This window comes from Phocoena phocoena, chromosome 6 (genome assembly GCF_963924675.1).
Source record: "Phocoena phocoena chromosome 6, mPhoPho1.1, whole genome shotgun sequence".
NCBI lineage: Eukaryota > Metazoa > Chordata > Mammalia > Artiodactyla > Phocoenidae > Phocoena > Phocoena phocoena.
Window position 1 is genome coordinate 46281081 of NC_089224.1, and position 19125 is coordinate 46300205.

The 19125-nt window shown below is 37.7% G+C and overlaps 1 protein-coding gene across 2 annotated transcripts in view; it reads left to right on the forward strand.

Annotated features, from left to right (window-relative positions):
• Positions 1-19125, forward strand: part of MLLT3 (MLLT3 super elongation complex subunit) — a 258868-nt gene that overhangs the window by 132797 nt on the left and 106946 nt on the right. For both annotated transcript variants that reach the window (XM_065878948.1, XM_065878949.1), the window contains exons 3-4: positions 7906-7988; positions 17788-17931. In XM_065878948.1, the coding sequence (XP_065735020.1) occupies positions 7906-7988; positions 17788-17931 (227 nt within the window). The remainder of the gene's footprint in view (positions 1-7905; positions 7989-17787; positions 17932-19125) is intronic.

Below are 19125 nucleotides of genomic sequence, written 5' to 3' on the forward strand. Positions count from 1 at the left end.
CCTCCAGGTCCATCCATGTTGCTGCAAATGGCAAAGTTTCATTCTTTTTTATGGCTGAGTAGTATTCCAGTATATATATATATGCCACATCTTCTTTATCCATTCGTCTGTTGATGGACACTTAGGCTGCTTCCATATCTTGGCTATTGTAAATAATGCTGCTCTGAACATTGGTGTGCATGTATCTTTTCCAATTAGTGGTTTTGTTTTCTTTGGATATATACCTAGGGTTGGAATTGCTGGATCATATGGTAGTTCTGTTTTTAGTTTCTTGAGGAACCTGCATACTGTTTTCCACAGTGGCTGCACCAGTTTACATTCCCACCAACAGTTCTGATGACCAATTTTTTTGGTGTAGTAGTACACACTGAAATGAAGATGCTCCTGCCAAATATTGGGAGGATCTTAGTTATTTCCCTAGAAGACCATTTTCCATGTAGCTAATGTTGCTTTTCCAGATGGACCTTGTGAAATATGGTATTCTGAAAAATATTTTGCCCAAGGTTTAACTTTAAAAGTGGTGGTCTCGGGCTTCCCTGGTGGCGCAGTGGTTGGGAGTCCGCCTGCCAATGCAGGGGACACAGGTTTGTGCCCCGGTCCGGGAAGATCCCACATGCCGTGGAGTGGCTGGGCCCATGAGCCATGGCCACTGAGCCTGCACGTCTGGAGCCTATGCTCCGCAACGGGAGAGGCCACAACAGTGAGAGGCCTACGTACCGCAAAAAAAAAAAAAAAAAGTGGTGGTCTCCTTAAGATAGAAATATTAAGATTTTTCAATGTAATAGTTTTCAATAAAAGAATTAGGTCTGTCTCTAGGTTGAACTTTCTCTGAAGATACAGTTTTACTCTTTCTTATCAGATTAGCCCGGATAGGTAAATTTTCCACTAGGCCAATCATTTGAAGCAATGCTGTATACTGAGTTATATTGAGGGAACTTGGGACAGGTTGGTTGTTGTGCTATGAATTTTAGTGAAAGATGTAAGCTTGAAGACTTATATTTAATATTTCCTAACAATTTGTAATGTTATGTAGTTTTGGGCACTCCCTGTATTTTGTTGACTTATTTGTTATGTGTTCCTTGAAGAAATGATTATGAAGGTGGTCTTATTTTAATATCATGGTTATATTTTCTCCAGATGAAATGTATTGACTTAACCTCAGCTAGACGGGCTAGTGACGCAACTCCTCTGAAAGCTGAAAACGTGCATACATGTAAAAAAAAAAAAAAAAAATCCTCTCTTTTCCCCCACTACCTGGAGAGAGAGCCATGGATATTCTGAGTCTATACGTAAAGATTCCAAATTACCAACCAATGAAGTCATTTGTATGTATCATCATTAAGATTTTTCAACATAGCCAATTTGGAGTCTTGAACTCTTATTCCAAATCTAGGAGTTTTGTGTAACATTCAAAATTAATGATTCCTCTTTTGTATGTTATGCAGTTTTACCCTCCCTGAGTTTGGATGTGAATTTCTGAGTGTGTATGGTACGAGTTCTCTATAGAAGTATAAACTTCATCCATATTATCTGTTTTTTTATTCATCATTTTCATTGTTTCTTCTTATACTGACTGTTCCACTATGCTGTTACTTTCCTAATGCCTTTGCTCATACTTTCTGTTTGCCACCCAGGCATTTCTTGTCAGCTCCAGGCTTGCTCCATCTCCTCCTTTGAGGTCATACTAAAGTTACGTTTCATTGATTCTACTCAGTTTCATAAAGGGTGGGCTGGGTTCAGAGATGAAAAGAGTCCTGAGATACAACCTTAGCCCTTGGAAAGCACACAGTTAATCTAGGGTGAGGATGGGGCTTGATAGTAGCATATATATTAGGATTTGCTAATAAGATCAGTGAGAAAAAAGGTTGAACCCAGAAGAGGGACAGTGCCATTTTTGTTTTGGAGTATTGACAGAAGGCTCTCCAGAGGAGGTCTGTTTGAGTTGGTCCTTAAATGGTGAATCCTGAGGAGGTAGACATGTGTTTTACATCTGCCTAGTTAGGTAACTATATCTAGTTTGTTTCTTTGTAATTTTATGAAAGTTATTTAGAAAGTTATCTTGTGTGGCCACAGTTCTTTATTGTATAGGAAACAATTAGATTTTCACAATTGCATTTGAATTTTTTAAAAAGTCAGCAAGGTGAAAACAAGTCAACAATACAATTCAAAAATTGCACGATGTTATCTTTAATCCTTTTTCAGGGAAATGAGGAAGTGACACAAAGGGGGAAAGCATTTTTTTGTTATTTGGAAAATACCTGTTTTGAAATGGGCTGAATAGAAGCAATGGCAGAATCTCTGTGTGTGTGTGTGTGTGTGTGTGTGTGTGTGTGTGGTGTGTGTGTGTGCGTGCATGCGTGAGCTTATAAAAACAAAAATAAAATCCAACCGTTGATTTTTGTTCTTTTCAAAATGTCAGGAGTGTAAAGGCTGGGCCATGTTCGGTGGCAGGGTGATGCCCAGACTGCTAGATGTTAGTCTTTGGGTTTCCAGACGCACAGAACAGGGGCAGCAAGATGGCCATGTAGTACCCTGCTTCACTTTTCTTAGGGGCTCTGATGTGGTGGAACTGAAGCAGGAAGAGAAGGAGTCCAAAATGCTGAAGCTGGAAGGGACATTGGGCACAAAGCCATGGTAATAACCAGTCTGTATATATAGAGAGTTTGGTGTGGGAGGGCTCTGCACTGTAAATAAAGTAAAAGCAATAATTATCAATGGGCACCTGGGCCATGTCCTTATCAAAAGTATTCAGCTGTGTGTAAAGTCTAGTGTCTAAGCAAATAGACTGGAGAGAGGCTCTGGAGAGGAATCTGCCAGCTATTTTCCTAAGGATTTGGGGAAAAACTGTTGCCTAATGATATTTTCTAAAGCTTATTACATGATGGTCTTGTGGATCTGGAGGAGTTTGTTCTTTTCTTTCTTTTTCTTGTTTTTTGTTTTTGGTGCTAAAAATGAGATATTTTAATAAATTAAGTTTACTTATTGTATATGTAACATTATATAAGCACAAATTCATTTATTCATCTAAGGAGCACTTATTTCTTTGTATTAAGCATAGCTATTTTTCAAGCCTTTTTCTCCTAAAGGATTAATATTAAAAATCTCAGGTAATAAGTAAGGATTTGACTTATTCCAGGCTAACCAAATCATGACTTTTTTCCCTTTTCATGTGTTTTTCTTCTTTTTGTACATTTTCCACTCAACTTAAAAATTAAATAGATTAATGGTCAATGTATATAGTTAACATCATTCTAAATACTATGTATATGGGTTTATATTGTGCCTATTATTTTGAAAAGCTATTTTAGGGGGGGAAAAAAGCCCAATTACTCATTATTTATGAAAACTTTGGTCTGTTCCTCTCAGGCCTAAATTTTGGGTGTTGTGTGTGGGTAGATCTGCATGGAGTTTTGAAAATGTCTTCTAGTTAGAGCCTTGGGGTACATGAGTAGTAATGTGCAGAAGGAGAGGAAAAGGGAAATGTTATTTATGGCTCTATAGTGTTAGTTTCAAAATGATGTTGGAGATCTTCTGGCCCAATTTGTTAACTCAATTTCTTAAAATTTGGTACTATAGAATTAGAATCAGTCCCACATTAGATACTCAGCTTTCAAGAGACTACTTCTCTGTGGCAACACTTTCTATCACCTCTACCAATTTTTAAAAGATTATTTTGCTTGTAGTGAGTTTGGAGAAGAATTTGACTGGCTAATATCAAATCATTGCTGCTTGTAGAAAGCAACTTCTTTAGCAATGGTAGATCAGTGAAGAGTGACATGAATCCTTTTTTTTTAATTGAAGTATAGTTGATTCACAGTGTTGTGTTAATTTCTGTTGTACAGCAAAGTGATTCAGTTATACATATACATACATTGTTCGTTATATTCTTTTCCATTATGGTTTATCACAGGATACTGAATATAGTTCCCTGTGCTATACAGTAGGACCTTGTTGTTTATCCATCCTATATATACTAGTTTGTATCTGCTAACCACAAACTCAAGAGTGGCATGAATCTTTAAGAAATTCAATTCAACAAATATTTACTGAGCACCTATTATTTGGTGCTCAAATAATAATGGTGGGGTTGCTGACCTCAAGTCGCTCAGTCTAGTGAGGAGTCCGAGAGGTGAATGAACGTTATCAGGCTGCCTGATAAGTAAGTGCAACAAGAGAAGCTTGGAAGAGGAACAGAGGGACGTTCTGAGAGAGCCAACATCTCAGAATTTTGGCTGGATTTTGACAGGAATAAGAGTTCCCAGTGATTTCTACTGAATTAATGTGCATAGTTTAAGGAATGAATATGAATCCTCCCATTTTATTGTCACCTAAAAAAATGTGATGGCTTTCTATAGATGGGTATCCCTTCAGTAACTTATGACATTTGGCCTTTTATTACATAGATCTTAATAGATCCTTAAGGTTAGAAACTCATGTTAATGATTCTGATTATAAAACAGTCGAATAAATAAACTACTTCCCCTAATTTGACCTTTTTTCAGATTAGAACTGTAAATTTGTATTTGCATTGCTACTGCTTTTCTGTCGTGTTTATTGTGAATAAAAAGTTTCTATTGTTTGCTTCTACTTGAGAACTCAGGGTGCTCAACAGACATTGTTCATTGTTATTTATGAAAATACTGCATTGAAAAATAATTGAGGTATGAGTTGGTAAACAGTTTCTTATAAAACTAGACTTCTTTGGACTAGTAATACATAACAGATCATTTCCTTTAAAGGGTGGGAAAAAAATTTAAGACCTTCAACTATAAGATGTGCTCACTAACAGCTGTTTTCTATAATAAGAGCATTTTGCATGCAGAATAGAGAAAGTGAACTGTACAAAAGGGTGTAGAGAGGAACAGCTATAACTTCTCTGGCATCTACAGCAGCCCACAGAATAAACTTCCTTCGAATGGCATTGGCATGATTAATCCCAAGCAACCTGGACACTGAAACTGCTGTTCTGAAAAGGGGCTCTGCAGCCTGGAAATGTCATGGATGTAATGCTATCTTTCTAGCTGGGGTGGGGTGCTCATGCATTTAGTGGCACCCTGCTCAGTGTTCAGGGTATTTGAATATTCATGATAGGTTGGCAGGTGGTCAGTGGATGCAGGGCTGAAGCCACTCTGAGTCCTTTTGCTTTTTCATTTTTTATTAGAGAAACTTGTAAGGTCAGGTGAGATGCCTCATTCATCATCATTTACTTCTTCTGATGTCAGTTTGGGGAAATTTTCCTAAGGTGGGCTACAGGAGACTGCCAAGTGTTAAAATCCTGTCTTCAGGATACCTCTTTGTAATCATATTTGTATTCATGGAGTGTCTGACCAATTTTTAAGTACATCATCATCCTCCCCTGCACTAAAAATGCCTCAGACTTGTATTTCCCCACATATATAATCTTCTTGAGTCTTGATAGCCATGCTTACAATGTGTAGATGGTGTTCTCTCTTTTAAAGGGAATGGGGGCTTTGCTGGTGGCACAGTGGTTAAGAATCCACCTGCCAGTGCAGGGTGCCCTGGTCCGGGAAGATCCCACATGCCACGGAGCAACTAAGCCCGTGCGCCACAACTACTGAGCCTGTGCTCTGGAGCCTGTGAGCCACAACTGTTGAGCCCGTATGCGACGACTACTGAGGCCCGCACACCTAGAGCCCGTGCTCTGCAACAAGGAACCACCTCAATGAGATGCCCGTGCACCGCAACGATGAGTAGCCCCCTCTCGCCGCAACTGGAGAAAGCCCGCGTGCAACAACGAAGACCCGACGCAGCCAAAAATAAAAAAAAATAAAAATAGAAAGGGAATAGAACTAGAGCTGTCTAGAGAATCCTTAGTCCAGGACCGTGGAACTGAGTCTTCTAATCCAAATCCAGGGCTCTGTACTTTTCTCCTTTCTATTTTCATCCGAAAGGTTTACATGACAATTGGGTATTTACAGGTTAGATTTCCTGCCTTACTTCTGCCACTTCTTTATGTGTTCCAGGACCTATCCTGTGTCTTTTACATACGTCACCTTGTTTAGTTCTCACATTGTCCAGGCGAGGCACCTGAGGTTCAGAAAATTGGAGTAACTTTCCAGAGGTAGCCTGGCTAGTTCGAGGTGGATTCCGGATTGACACCCAGGCATGCCTGAGCCCTTGACACTCCTTATGTTCCTGAGTAAATGTTTCTGTCCTAATGAATTGGGAGATTGGGATTGACATATATACACTATTGATACTATGTATAAAATAGATAACTAATGAGAACCTACTCTATAGCCCAGGGAACTCTGCTCAATGTTCTGTGGTGACCTAAATGGGAAGGAAATCCAAAAAAGAGGGGATATATGTATACGTATAGCTGATTCACTTTGCTGTACAGCAGAGACTAACACAACATTGTAAAGCAATTATACTCCAATAAAAATTAATTAAAAAAATTTCTGTCCTTGGGGAGTGAAAGGGAATTAGAGATGAGGTTCCTGAATATATGATAATAAGGAAGTCTGTTAAGTGTCAAATCAGTGATTCAGACAGTTCTTTGGGAGGGTAAAAGGAGAAGAGAGGATAGTACTCTGTGGTACTCTGGAAAGGCTTTGTGAAGAAATTGAGATTTGAACTAGCATAGTATACTAAGAGTAGCATCAAAGTTCAGTGGAAGGAAAGAGGACAGAGCATAGGTGGGAAATACTGGGCATGTTTTGGGGGAATTGATGCAATTGAATGAAGCATAGGAGGATTGGTGGGTGACAAAAGGAGGAAGGGTTTAAAAGGCAGACTGGAACCCTGCTGAAGTGGACTTGGGCTACCAGGTTATGTGCTATGCGGTATATGGCCTTGATGTTCAACATATACATTTTTAATTCTTTGTGATACTTACCAGCAGAATGCAGTCTTAACTAGAATAGCTCAGTTGGCTTGCAACTGATTTTTTTTTTTTTTTTTTTTTTGCTGTACGCGGGCCTCTCACTGTTGTGACCTCTCCCGTTGCGGAGCACAGGCTCCGGACGCGCAGGCGCAGCGGCCATGGCTCACGGGCCCAGCCGCTCCGCGGCATGTGGGATCTTCCCGGACCGGGGCACGAACCCGCGTCCCCTGCATCGGCAGGCGGACTCTCAACCACTGCGCCACCAGGGAAAGCCCTTGCAACTGATTTTGATTTAATGGAAATTTTAGTGGGGTGAAATCATATTTAGCTTCTTAGGACATCTCTCATTTCCCAAGAGCTTGCCTAAATAGTCTTGTCTAAATAAGTCTTTCTTCATAAGAATACAAAAACCTTATTGTTTCTTAGGTATTCTTATGTGAATAGTTTTGAAGTGTTTGTATGTATTGCAGTATTTCAGTAAGTATTCCTATGGGGGTAATGGGGGATAATAAGTCTTAATGAACACCAATAACGTTGGGAGACACTGGGTTTGGGATTTCTCTAAGGAAGGAGGGTGGTCCTGCCACCTTTTGGTACGGAAATTAGGATATCTCAGAGAACGGAGGGGTTTGGGGTAGTGTGATGTCCATCAAAGACTAGACATAGATAATATGTTTGTTAGGTAACTTATAGTTGTTTTCAAGCTTTCAGTCACAAGGTGCTGTCCTCAGTTTCCCTAAAGTGTTAGGGCAGGGTGATAATCACTAAAGTCCAGTCATTCATGACCATGGTTGACTGTGATGCACTATCCCCCATCAAGATTTGAATAAATAACTTACATATTTGATTTACATAGGAATATTATTATTGTAGATTCTGAACAAGAAGTAAAGAACAAATCAGAGAGTTAGCTGGGGCTTGGCAAAGGGCTGTGAAAATTGAGAATGATGTAGGTGGTAGGATAGGATTTTTTTTTTCATGTTTTTAAAGGAAAGAAGAATGTGTTTTTGCCTGTTAATCTCATCTCACTTTTTTTCTCTTTTTTAATGTTGCAGTGTGCAAAGATCCACCTTACAAAGTAGAAGAATCTGGGTATGCTGGTTTCATTTTGCCAATTGAGGTTTATTTTAAAAACAAGGTATGTAATCTTTACTCATTAATTTTTCAATAGAAGATCCTTCATTAACCAAATGATGTTTAAAATAGTTTTGATTCATAAGCACTTCTATCACTAGATGATTTAAAAATGAAAGTTAAAATTTGTCTTCTAGGAATTTTGGCTATTGTTGTCCTTAATTAAAGAGGAAGTGGCTAGAGAAAGATAATTTCAGTTCTGTGAAGTCAGATTATATGAAATCCATTAAATGTTTCTTTTAAGAGAAGAGTGATTACCTTTTGAAAAAGAAGATTAATATATGTTTGTACAATAGAAAAGAGAAATTACAGCTTTTCGGTGAAATGATCCTTTTCTCATTTTCATAATTCTAGAATTTGAGACTTACAAAGAATAATCTCTCCTTTACCTTTATCGGATACACACATGTGACACATATATATACAATTATATCAGCAAGTAGATATTATGGATTCTATTGGATTTTTAAAATTTCAGCAGTGCATATATGGCAAAACACGCAGACTGTATAATATTGGACACATCGCTCAACCTCTGTGGGGCTCACTATCATTTATAAAATGGGGATAGGATAAGTGTATCTACCTCATAAGGTGGCTAGGAGGATTAGATTAAATAAAGCTATGCGGGATTTTTAGAATAATGCTTCATATGTAAGTAAGCACTTAGTAAATGCTAGCTGTTATTTTTAATCACCCTGTTTCTTCCTTTTATTCCAAGGTAATCATAGTTCCTGAAACCTGCCCCAAAGTGAGAGAATTCACATTTTTCTTTTTAAAGGAACTGAGCAATTAGAATGTTGTGTTATCCAAGCCAGTGCTCTGTAAAGTCTGGTCCTTGGACCAGAAGCATCAGCATCACCCAAGAGCTGGTTGGAAATGAGATTCTCAGGCTCTATCCCAGATCTACTGAATCAGAATCTCTGGGTGGGGCTTAGGAATCTGCATATTTACTGGCCTTCCAGGTGAAGAAACACCACAGCGTATGAGAACCCCTGATAAGCCACTCTTTAGTGATCAGTATCTTCCACTGGAACAGTGTCCCACTGACTTTTTCTTTTTTTCTTTTTAATTGAAGTATAGTTGATTTACAGTATTGTGTTCTACTGGCTTTTTCAATGTATAGAAGGCCTAGCCTTCAATTCAGTAAAAAATCTCTTTGTGATTAAGACATAATTAACTTTTAAATAAGCTATAATGAAACTATCTTCAAAAGTTGGAATGTGTAGAAAATAGGGATAAATTTTACTTTTCATATTTCTTGTTTTTTCAAGCCGGTCTCCTCATGTGCTACATTCCTGTTCCACGGCCTTCCTACACACATGATATCCCTGTTAATTATTTTTTCTTTATATTTATATTTTGGGTATGTATTTGGTGGTAACCTATTTCTGTGTAGTTAAATAGCTGAGTGCTTACTTTGTCCGTGGCAGTTTGCTGAGCCCTTTACATATGTTGCTTTGTTTAGTAGGTTTATAAGAACTTTTGAGAGGTTATTATTCCTATTCTACAAGAAGGGAAACTGAGTCATGGAAAGATTACATGGCTTGTCCAAGGCCACACACAGTTGGAAAGTGTTAAAACCAGATTCTTGATCTAGATCTTCCTCTCCACTGGCAATTCTCTTGATTTCTGTGTCTTTGAAGCAGTAACTCTTTGCCAGAAATCAGAATTTGTTGAGATGCATTTATGTCTGTTCATATGATATGCTTTCACATTTGATGTATGGATTTGTTTTTTCTCATGTCAAGATTTCCCTTAAGAAATTAGTTTTTAGCTTTCTTTTTTTTATTAAAAAAATTGAGATATAACTTACACACCATAAAATTCATCCTTTAAAAATGTACAGCTCTGTGGGTTTTAGTGTATTGTGCAACCATCACCACTATTTTGTTCTAGGACATTTTTCATCACCCCATAAAGAAACCTTGTACCTATCAGCCATCACTCCTCATTCCTTACTCTCCCAGCCCCTGGGGTTAATCTATTCCCTTTCTCTGTGTAATATCCTATTCTGGCCAATTCTTATCAATGAAATCATACAATATGTGGCCTTTTGTGTCTGGCTTCTTTCATTTAGTAGGTTTTCAAGGTTTATCCGTGTTATAGGATGTACCAATACTTATTCCTTTTTATAACTGAATGCTATTCCATTGTATAAATAATGCCACATTTTTTCTTATATTTGTATTCATTATTTGATGGACATTTGACTTGTTTCCATCTTTGCCCTATGAATAATGCTGCTACGAACATTCATATACAAGTTTTTGTGTGGACATATGTTTTCAAGTCTCCTGTTTATACACCTAGATGGAGTTGTTGGGTCGTGTGGTAACTCTGTGTTTAATTTAACTTTTTAAAGAACTGCCAAACTGTTTTCCAAAATGACTGTACTATTTTACTTTCCTACCAGCAATGTATGAAGGTACACTGAAGGCTTCAGTTTGGAAATAATGCTGCAATAAAGTATCTTCTCTCCTACTTTGTTTTTAACTTTTCTGGTCACTTTTACAAGCTCTCCTTTCTTCAGAGAAATATATTTTCTGAACTGCCCAATTCCCTCCTTATTTAGAAATAACTGGAATCTCCTCATCCGCCAGATTTAAAAAGAAAGTAAATGAAGGATGAAGAGGCTGCAAGTAATGTCTGCACACGTGCGCACACACAAATGCAGTCGTCTTGGTACTTTGGGTAGCAATTCTTATGACTGAAAGACATATTATTTATTCACTTTGTGAGGAATTTTTAGTTTCTTAAAATATGAAAGAAGAAAGATGCACCTGAGATGGAAAACAGTTATTTCTTTGGGGCCATTGTAAAATAAACATTCAGCTGACCACTGTGTAGTAGATACTCTGTTTAGTGTCCAGATTAGCTGATTTTTATATTTTCTTTAAGATTTTATACATGATAATTATTGCTTTTTTCACAGGTGCACAATGAAACATATTTCAGTGTTTGTAATATGAAAAAGTAGTATACAACTAATTGTAGAGATGTGGATCAATTACTGGTGGGTTAATAATACACAAAATGCTATTTAGCAATTAATGTAGCAAGATGGATAAGTCTCAAAAACAAAAATGATGATTATATATTATATGGTTATGATATCACTTATGTATGGTTTTATAAACCACTGAAGCCAAGAATAAATGAGGTGATGGAGACACATGTAGTACAAGAGCATGAGTTGAAAGGACAGCACAGGAACTAAAGGGCATGGCTTACTGGGGAAGGAGGGATGGAGAAGCTCATATTTACAAAATTTTATTTCTTTAAAGAAAAACGTAAACTAGCATGGTGAAAGTGTTAACATCTCTTTAAACTCAGTGGAAAATGTATGGGTGTAGTATTTTAAATACTTTTCTTTATGTTCTTAATTTTTTAATTAAAATTATTGCTCTGTCATCTCTTTTTAATTTATCTTCTTAGAGTGTCTTAGAAACCAAATTTTTGCTATCTTCCATTCTGGATCTCCATCCTACTGAAATGATCTATGTGTGAAAATTTAATAGGTCTAGGCTGTTGCTCCAGAATGTTCATTTCATTTCTTCTGAGTGTATATCATTTTATTTATCCCTGGAGTTTACTCAACTCTGTCTTGTAGAAAGAACATCTTTTATAATAATGGTTTATGAAAAAGTATTATTTCAAGTTTGCATAGGAGATGAGAGAAAGCAGCAAAAACACCTCCTCCTGATGTTGGAAGGGGCCTGCCACTGCATATTCAGTGTACAATATCACCCTGCCCTTGGTCCCATCTCCATCCGTGTACTTTTCTCGCTTACAATAAGCTTGTCTTCAGTTTTGCTCACTTATTTGAGAGGTCAGAGTCAAGAGGGGTGGTGGAGTGTCAGTGCTTCTTATGAGTTCATGTTTGTTTATTCTCTTATTTTGTGTTTGTATTCAACAAAACAAGCCTATCCATGAGAATCTGTGTGTTTCAGAAACTAAACCAACAGGCCCACTGAAACATAATTGACTGTAGCACTTCAGGTTTGAAAGGATCCTGTGCTTCTCTCTTTCATTCTGTCCTCAGAAAAGTACATGAGTGAATGTCAAGGACTGAAGCAGACTGAGAGGGATAATTTGATATTGCCAAAACCAGCTTTCCACCCTCTAGGAAATGTATCAGCTTTATATGGAGAATAAATACATGCTTCCTTGTTTGAACTTTGAAGAAGAATCTTTTCTATGGAGCATAAATTGACATTATATTGATGTCAGCCCTCTAAGAAAGATATTCAGTTGGTCAGACCACAAATTTATGGTTACTTTTTACTTTCTACTAAAAAAAAACTTCAAAAGAAAATCACACTCAGGATTCATACAAAGATTGTCACTGTCTGTGGTACTTAGCCTTAGTTTTACTGAAAAGTAATTTTTTTTTTTTGGTTTTAAACTGGTGTGAACGGTAAAGTGTTGTTACTACCTCACTCCTTTTCTGCTGGTAATTATTATATTCATCAATGTATTTTTCTCTTTAAAAAAGTATACTGGAGTATACTCCTAGTAAAAGTGAATGGAATAAAACTCAGGAGTTACTCCTTTCACTTCATTTAATCATTGTTAACTATTTGGTATAGCCTTTCCAGATTTTCCCCCATGCATTTGCATGGATAAAAAGTATGTCTATATAGGGATTGGCAAGGACATAATATATTATATTTTAATATTTTTTCTGTGACTTGCCTTTAGTTCACTTAGCGATATGCCTTTCCAAGTCAGTTTTTAAAAATATCTGCATAGTATTCCATGATAATGATATACTTACATGCAGATCATCCCTGTTTTTACTATTATAAACAATGCTACCATGAACATTTTATTTTACATCTATATCTGTCTCTATATCTTTGCACATATATTTGAATATTTCTGTGGAAGAGATTCTTAGTAGTAGAATTACTGGGTTAAACATTGCATGCATTTAGTATGTCGATAGATATTGCCAGTGTGTTTTCCCAAAGGCTTTACCAATTTACACTCCCAATTGTAAGGTGGAAAATGGCCCTTCTTATTTTTTAAATTAATTCTAAAGTTGTATTGACTATTTTACAATTTGGAGGAAAAGCAGGTAATTAGTAAAAATGGTTGTGATCATTACATTAATAAAGGAATGCTGTAACAGGGATGTCTAATTCAGATGGGGTTGGGAGGGTTAGGAAGACTTTTCAGAGGAGTTCATGCTTCAGCTAGGTCTTGAATGATGAGTTTGCACTAAACAGGTAAAGGATGGAAGTATGCTGGGAGGGAAGGCATTTTAGACAACGGGGAATACGACATGTGAAAAGCAAAATGAATGAGGTAATATGAAGCACTGGGGAACAGCAAGTGCTTCAACATTGTGGAAGGACAAGGTAGAGTAAGAGAACAAAAGCAATGCAGGAAAGGTATTAAAAGACTATAATGGTTATTACCAGGAGGTGGGATTTCATCCTGTAGAAAATGATGAGCCGTTAAAGGCTTTTATATCAATGGGAAGATGTAATCTGATTTTTGTGTTAGAAAGATCACTCTCTTGTCATTGTGGTAGATAGAAAGGGGTAAGTTCAAAAACAGGGAGGCGACCAGATGAAGAGTGATGAAGGTCTAAGCTAAGGCAGTAGTTATTGTGACTAGAGCAAAGGGCATAGATTTGAGAGTTCCTAAGGAGGAATACTAAACAGAACTTAGAGACCATTTGACTGTGATGAGTAAGGGAGAAGGAAGCATTAGTGATGACTTTTGTGTATTTTACCCTTGGGAAGCAATTAAGATTTCTGTTTGTCATGATATAGAGTATAGGAGAAAGGACACATGAAGATAACTTCAGTTTAAGATAATGCATGAATTTGCTGTTGCTGCCGGTCACCCCAGTGGAGGTGTGGTTAGACTGGAACACAAGCATATGACAGTCAAGTGGGAACTGGGCTGGAGGTAGAGAGGGGAGTCATTGTCATGAAGGAGGAACTAACTCCCTGTGAATGGGCGATGCCTCCCTGGGGAATTTTGCAAAAAGGTAAATGCATTTAAGAGTCAATGAAGAGGGGCTTCCCTGGTGGCACAGTGGTTGAGAGTCTGCCTGCCGATGCAGGGAACACGGGTTAGTGCCGGTCAGGGAAGATCCCACATGCTGCGGAGCGGCTGGGCCCATGAGCCATGGCTGCTGAGCCTGCGCATCCCGAGCCTGTGCTCCGCAACGGGAGAGGCCACAACAGTGAGAGGCCCGCGTACCAAAAAAAAAAAAAAAAAAAAAAGTCAATGAAGAAAGAAGGGAAGCTTGTGAAGAAAACTAAGGAGGAATGCCAGTAAGTGTGAGGAAAACCAGGAGAGAATGGCACCCTGATTAAGGACAGAAGGAGCAAGTTTCGTGCCAGATTAGTAATAGAAGTGAGAGGTAGTGAGTACATGAGTGGAGACTGTGATCTGGGGAAGTTTGGATGAAGAGATGAAAACCATGAATTTGTAGTAGGTAATGTCTGCATTCTGACAGTTGGAGGTGCTAAGACTTTTTTTTTTTAACATCTTTATTGGAGTATAATTGCTTTACAGTGGTGTGTTAGTTTCTGCTTTATGACAAAGTGAATCAGCTATATGTATACATATGTCCCCATATCTCTTCCCTCTTGCGTCTCTCCCACCCTCCCTATCCCACTCCTCTAGGTGGTCACAAAGCACCGAGCTCATCTCCCTGTGCTATGTGGCTGCTTCCCACTAGCTATCTATTTTACATTTGGTAGTGTATGTATGTCCATGCCACTCTCTCACTTCATCCCAGCTTACCCTTCCCCCTCCCCATGTCCTCAAGTCCATTCTCTAGTAGGTCTGTGTCTTTATTCCCGTCCTGCCCCTAGGTTCTTCATGACCTTTTCTTTTTTTTTTTTAGATTCCATATATATGTGTTAGCATATGGTATTTGTTTTTCTCTTTCTGACTTACTTCACTCTGTATGACAGACTCTAGGTCCATCCACCTCACTAAAAATAACTCAATTTCATTTCTTTTTATGGCTGAGTAATATTCCGTTGTATATATGTGCCACATCTTCTTTATCCATTCATCTTTGTCCATCATGTTGATGGACACTTATGTTGCTTCCATGACCTGGCTGTTGTAAATAGAGCTGCAGTGAACATTGTGGTACATGACTCTTTTTGAATTATGGTTTTCTCAAGGTATATGCCCAGTAGTGGGATTGCTGGGTCATATGGTAGTTCTATTTTTAGTTTTTTAAGGAACCTCCATACTGTTCTCCATAGTGGCTGTATCAATTTACATTCCCACCAGCAGTGCAAGAGGGTTCCCTTTTCTCCACACGCTCGGTGCTAAGACGTTTTAGTCAAAAGAACTGGGTTCAGATCACTTTGTTTCATCAGGTGTTAGTAATATAACAAATTCTTTTATAAAAAAGGAAAAACATTGTTTTATTTGACTATGTAATTTTAGAAAATATTGTGTTTTTAAAAACCATAAGCACCTCATACATTGCAGGTGGGATTTTAAAATGGTGCAGCCACTCTGGAAAACAGTAAGGCATTTCCTAAAAATGTTCAACACAGAGTTACCTTATGACCCAGAAATTCCACTCCTAGTTGCATAGCCAAGAGAAATGGAAATGTATGTCCATACAAAAACTTGTGCACAAATGTTCATAGCAGCATTATTCACAATAGCCCAAAATGGAAATAACCCACATTTCTATTTATTGACAAATATATAACCAAAACCTGGTATACCCATATAATAGATTATTATTTGGCCATAAAAAGGAACTGACACATACTACAACATAGGTGAACCTCAAAACCATCATGCTGAGTATAAGAAGCCAGTCACAAAAGAGCACATATTGTGTATGTATTTTATGTATGTTCATGTATTTATATGAAATGTCGAGAATAGGCAACTCCATAGAAGCAGAAGTAGATTAGTGATGCCAGGGGGTGTGGGATCTGTTGGACCACTAATGAGTTTGAGAACTCTTTCTAGAGTAATGAAAATGTCCTGAAATCAGAATGTGGTGATGGTTTTATAACTCTGTGAATGTACTAAAAACCACAAAATATTATACTCTAAATGGGTGAATTTTATGGTATGTGAATTACTTCTGAGTAAAGCTATTATTAAAAAAACATAAACAGCTGTTATCAAAAACACATAAAATGGCAAAGCTAATGACAAATGAAAAAAGTAACATTTCACAGAGATGGTTAATATCTATAATACACAGGGAGTTTTTTTATAAAGTAATAAATTCTAAGTGCTTTAATTTCCTCATCTGCCAAACAGAGCTGACAACTGACCCAAAGGAGAGCTATGAGAAGAAAATGAGATAAATGTTAAATACATAATATTGTTATTATTATCCTCAGTATTCATTTCCCCTTGGATGCCTGAGAATCTGTCTGTAGAGAGGTTTAGATGTTTAGCCAGCTAAAGTAATGGCTGGAGAGTAGAACTCAAGTATCATGGAATTATAATCACTGTGTTCTCTTGGATATGGTGCTGTTTTGTCCTCCAGGAAAATGCCATATTTTCATTCATTTCACAGACTTTATTGCATTGTTACTATGCATGGGGCACTAAACTAGTTGTTGAGGGTACAGTAAGGACTCAACCATTATTCCTGCTTTCAAAGATCTTATGATTTAGCAGGGTAAAGGGAGATAATAAGACAGTTATTCTAAGACGTTTCAAGGATAAGAGAGGGAGGCACACAGAACAGAGGAGAGGCAGTTGGGAGTGGAGTTCAAGGAAGGCTTCCCCCAAATAAAACCTGAATGGAGACGGATGAGTAGAAGTTATCCAGGTAAAGCAGAAGGTGGAGGAGTGGAGGTCGGCAGTGGAGGTAGTAATGTAAAGCAAGGGTGAAACCCAGAGTTAATCTAGAATGAGTAAATTCTGGGAGCAACCAACCACAATGTGTGGCTGGATCACCAGATGGGTGGAAGGGGTGTGGTGAGACATGGAACCAAGAGCTAGATTGTGAAAATCCTATGTGGCATTTAGGTGAGCTGATTTTTATTCTAATGGCATTGGGAACTTGTGAAATTTTAATCAAGGAGTGAAAATGGCTAGATTTTTGTTTCATATGGACAGTTTTGAGGCCTGAATGAAGAAGAAAAGTGATCATCTATCCTGAGGTAGGAAGAACTACTAGAGGAAGGAGTTTATAGTAGTTTGAGGAATCAGTAAGAGCATGGCAGTATGGGTTAGACGGCTTGTTCAAGAAGTATTTAAAAGAGAAAATGTCAGCTGTTGATGATGGGTGTAGGCCCGTAGAGTGGGAAGGGGAAGGAGTGGCTTCAGGGGTGCCTTAGGTTTCCAGTTGGGTGGCGGTGGTGGTGGTGTCCTACCACTTGAGAGACTGCAAGAAAGATGATGAGTTTATTCTTTTTGGTTTTCTTCTAAGACAAGAAACTAATTTTTCAGATGTTTCCATTTTGCTTTGTAGATAGTACCATGGTGACTTTTTCCCCAGTACTTCCCCTTCTTTGACACTGTAGCTGTTAGATGTCTGGGTCTCTTTTCTTTCTTTTTCTGTTTTTTGAATGAATTTTTCTTGGCGTATAGTTGCTTTACACTATTGTGTTAGTTTCTACTAACTAGAAAGGGAATCAGCTATACGTATACATATCTCCCCTCTTTTTTTTTTGGATTTCCTTCCCATTTAGGTCACCACAGAGCGTCGAGTAGAGTTCCCCGGTGCTGTAGTCTGAGTCTTTTCTGATCCTTATCAGGAGTAAACCTTTGCTTTCCAAATTTCTATTTATGCCTAAGTCTCTGTTTTCCTTCTTATTTTTTTTAACCTCTAGGAAGAACCTAAGAAGGTTCGTTTTGATTATGACTTATTCCTGCATCTTGAAGGCCATCCACCAGTGAATCACCTCCGCTGTGAAAAGCTTACCTTCAACAACCCCACAGAGGAGTTCAGAAGAAAGTTGCTGAAGGCAGGAGGGGTACGTGACGCTTGGCTTGTGAAAAGCCTTCCCATAGAAAGCTAGTTGCTAGTGTGTCAAGAAGTACAGTAATGTTTTGAGAGAGGTAAAAGCAGTGAAGCACCTTAATGACCACGCTGTGGACTCATGGTTTGAGGAGAAGAGATAATTAAACAATATTTTAAATAGGTATGAGTCTGAAATTACATTGTTGGTTAGAACAGCCTTATAGTCTATGCAGTTCAACTTTATTTCAACAACAATCTAAAACCAAACTATCCTCAATTAAGAAAAGAACAATGCCTTAACTGTGTTACATCAGTGTACAGAAAAATTTTAAAGTTGAAAGTTACATCAAAAATTACATGAAAACAAGTTACTATCCAGATTTGCTTGGTCAAAATGAATAGAAAAGGTGTGTACCCATTCAGATTACTTGTTTGGGTCATTTAAAAACACATTTTTGTTTGTTTGAATTGTGTGTAGGTAATAGATGGATTTTTCTTTTTAAGATAATGATAATATAGTGCCCAGGTGAATTGGCTAGGATGGGGAAAGATTTTTAAGTGGAATTTCTCACAAGCATATGGAATGTTTGCTTGCAGTTTGTGCAAACAAACACTGTTGATGGGTCAGAATCTACTTTACATTGGATACTACTAGGATCATCAGCTTCTACTGAATACTTCAGATGAACTTCCTGTGTCATCTTATATGGGCAGTTCAGACCCCATAAAATGTGGTAGTGCGTTCTTTTCTTTTTTTTTTAGTTATACTTTTTTTTTTTTTTTTTTTGCAGTGCATTCTTTACACCAGGATTTCCTTCACTTAGTTTTACTGGAAGGTTTTTGATAGTTTTTCATCCATGAGCTTATCATTATATGTAAGCATGTGTAGACCATAACTTCTCAAGATGACTCATTTCACTGATAAACTCTACCTGAGGGCTTTGTAGGGAAGAATTGAATTTTATATAGCACAGAAGCTCTTTCCCTTTATGGGGATATGAATAACCACCTTGAGAACCTCAGGAACGCTGTGGACCCTCTCATAAGAAAACCACCCATATATATATATATATATATATATATATATATATATATATATTGTGTAAACATTTTGGGTTATATGTAACCCCTGGAGTCCATTTTTTTGGGATCTGTTTTGCCAAGCTCCTATCCTCTCAGCTGAACTATTGATACTAATATGCATTTG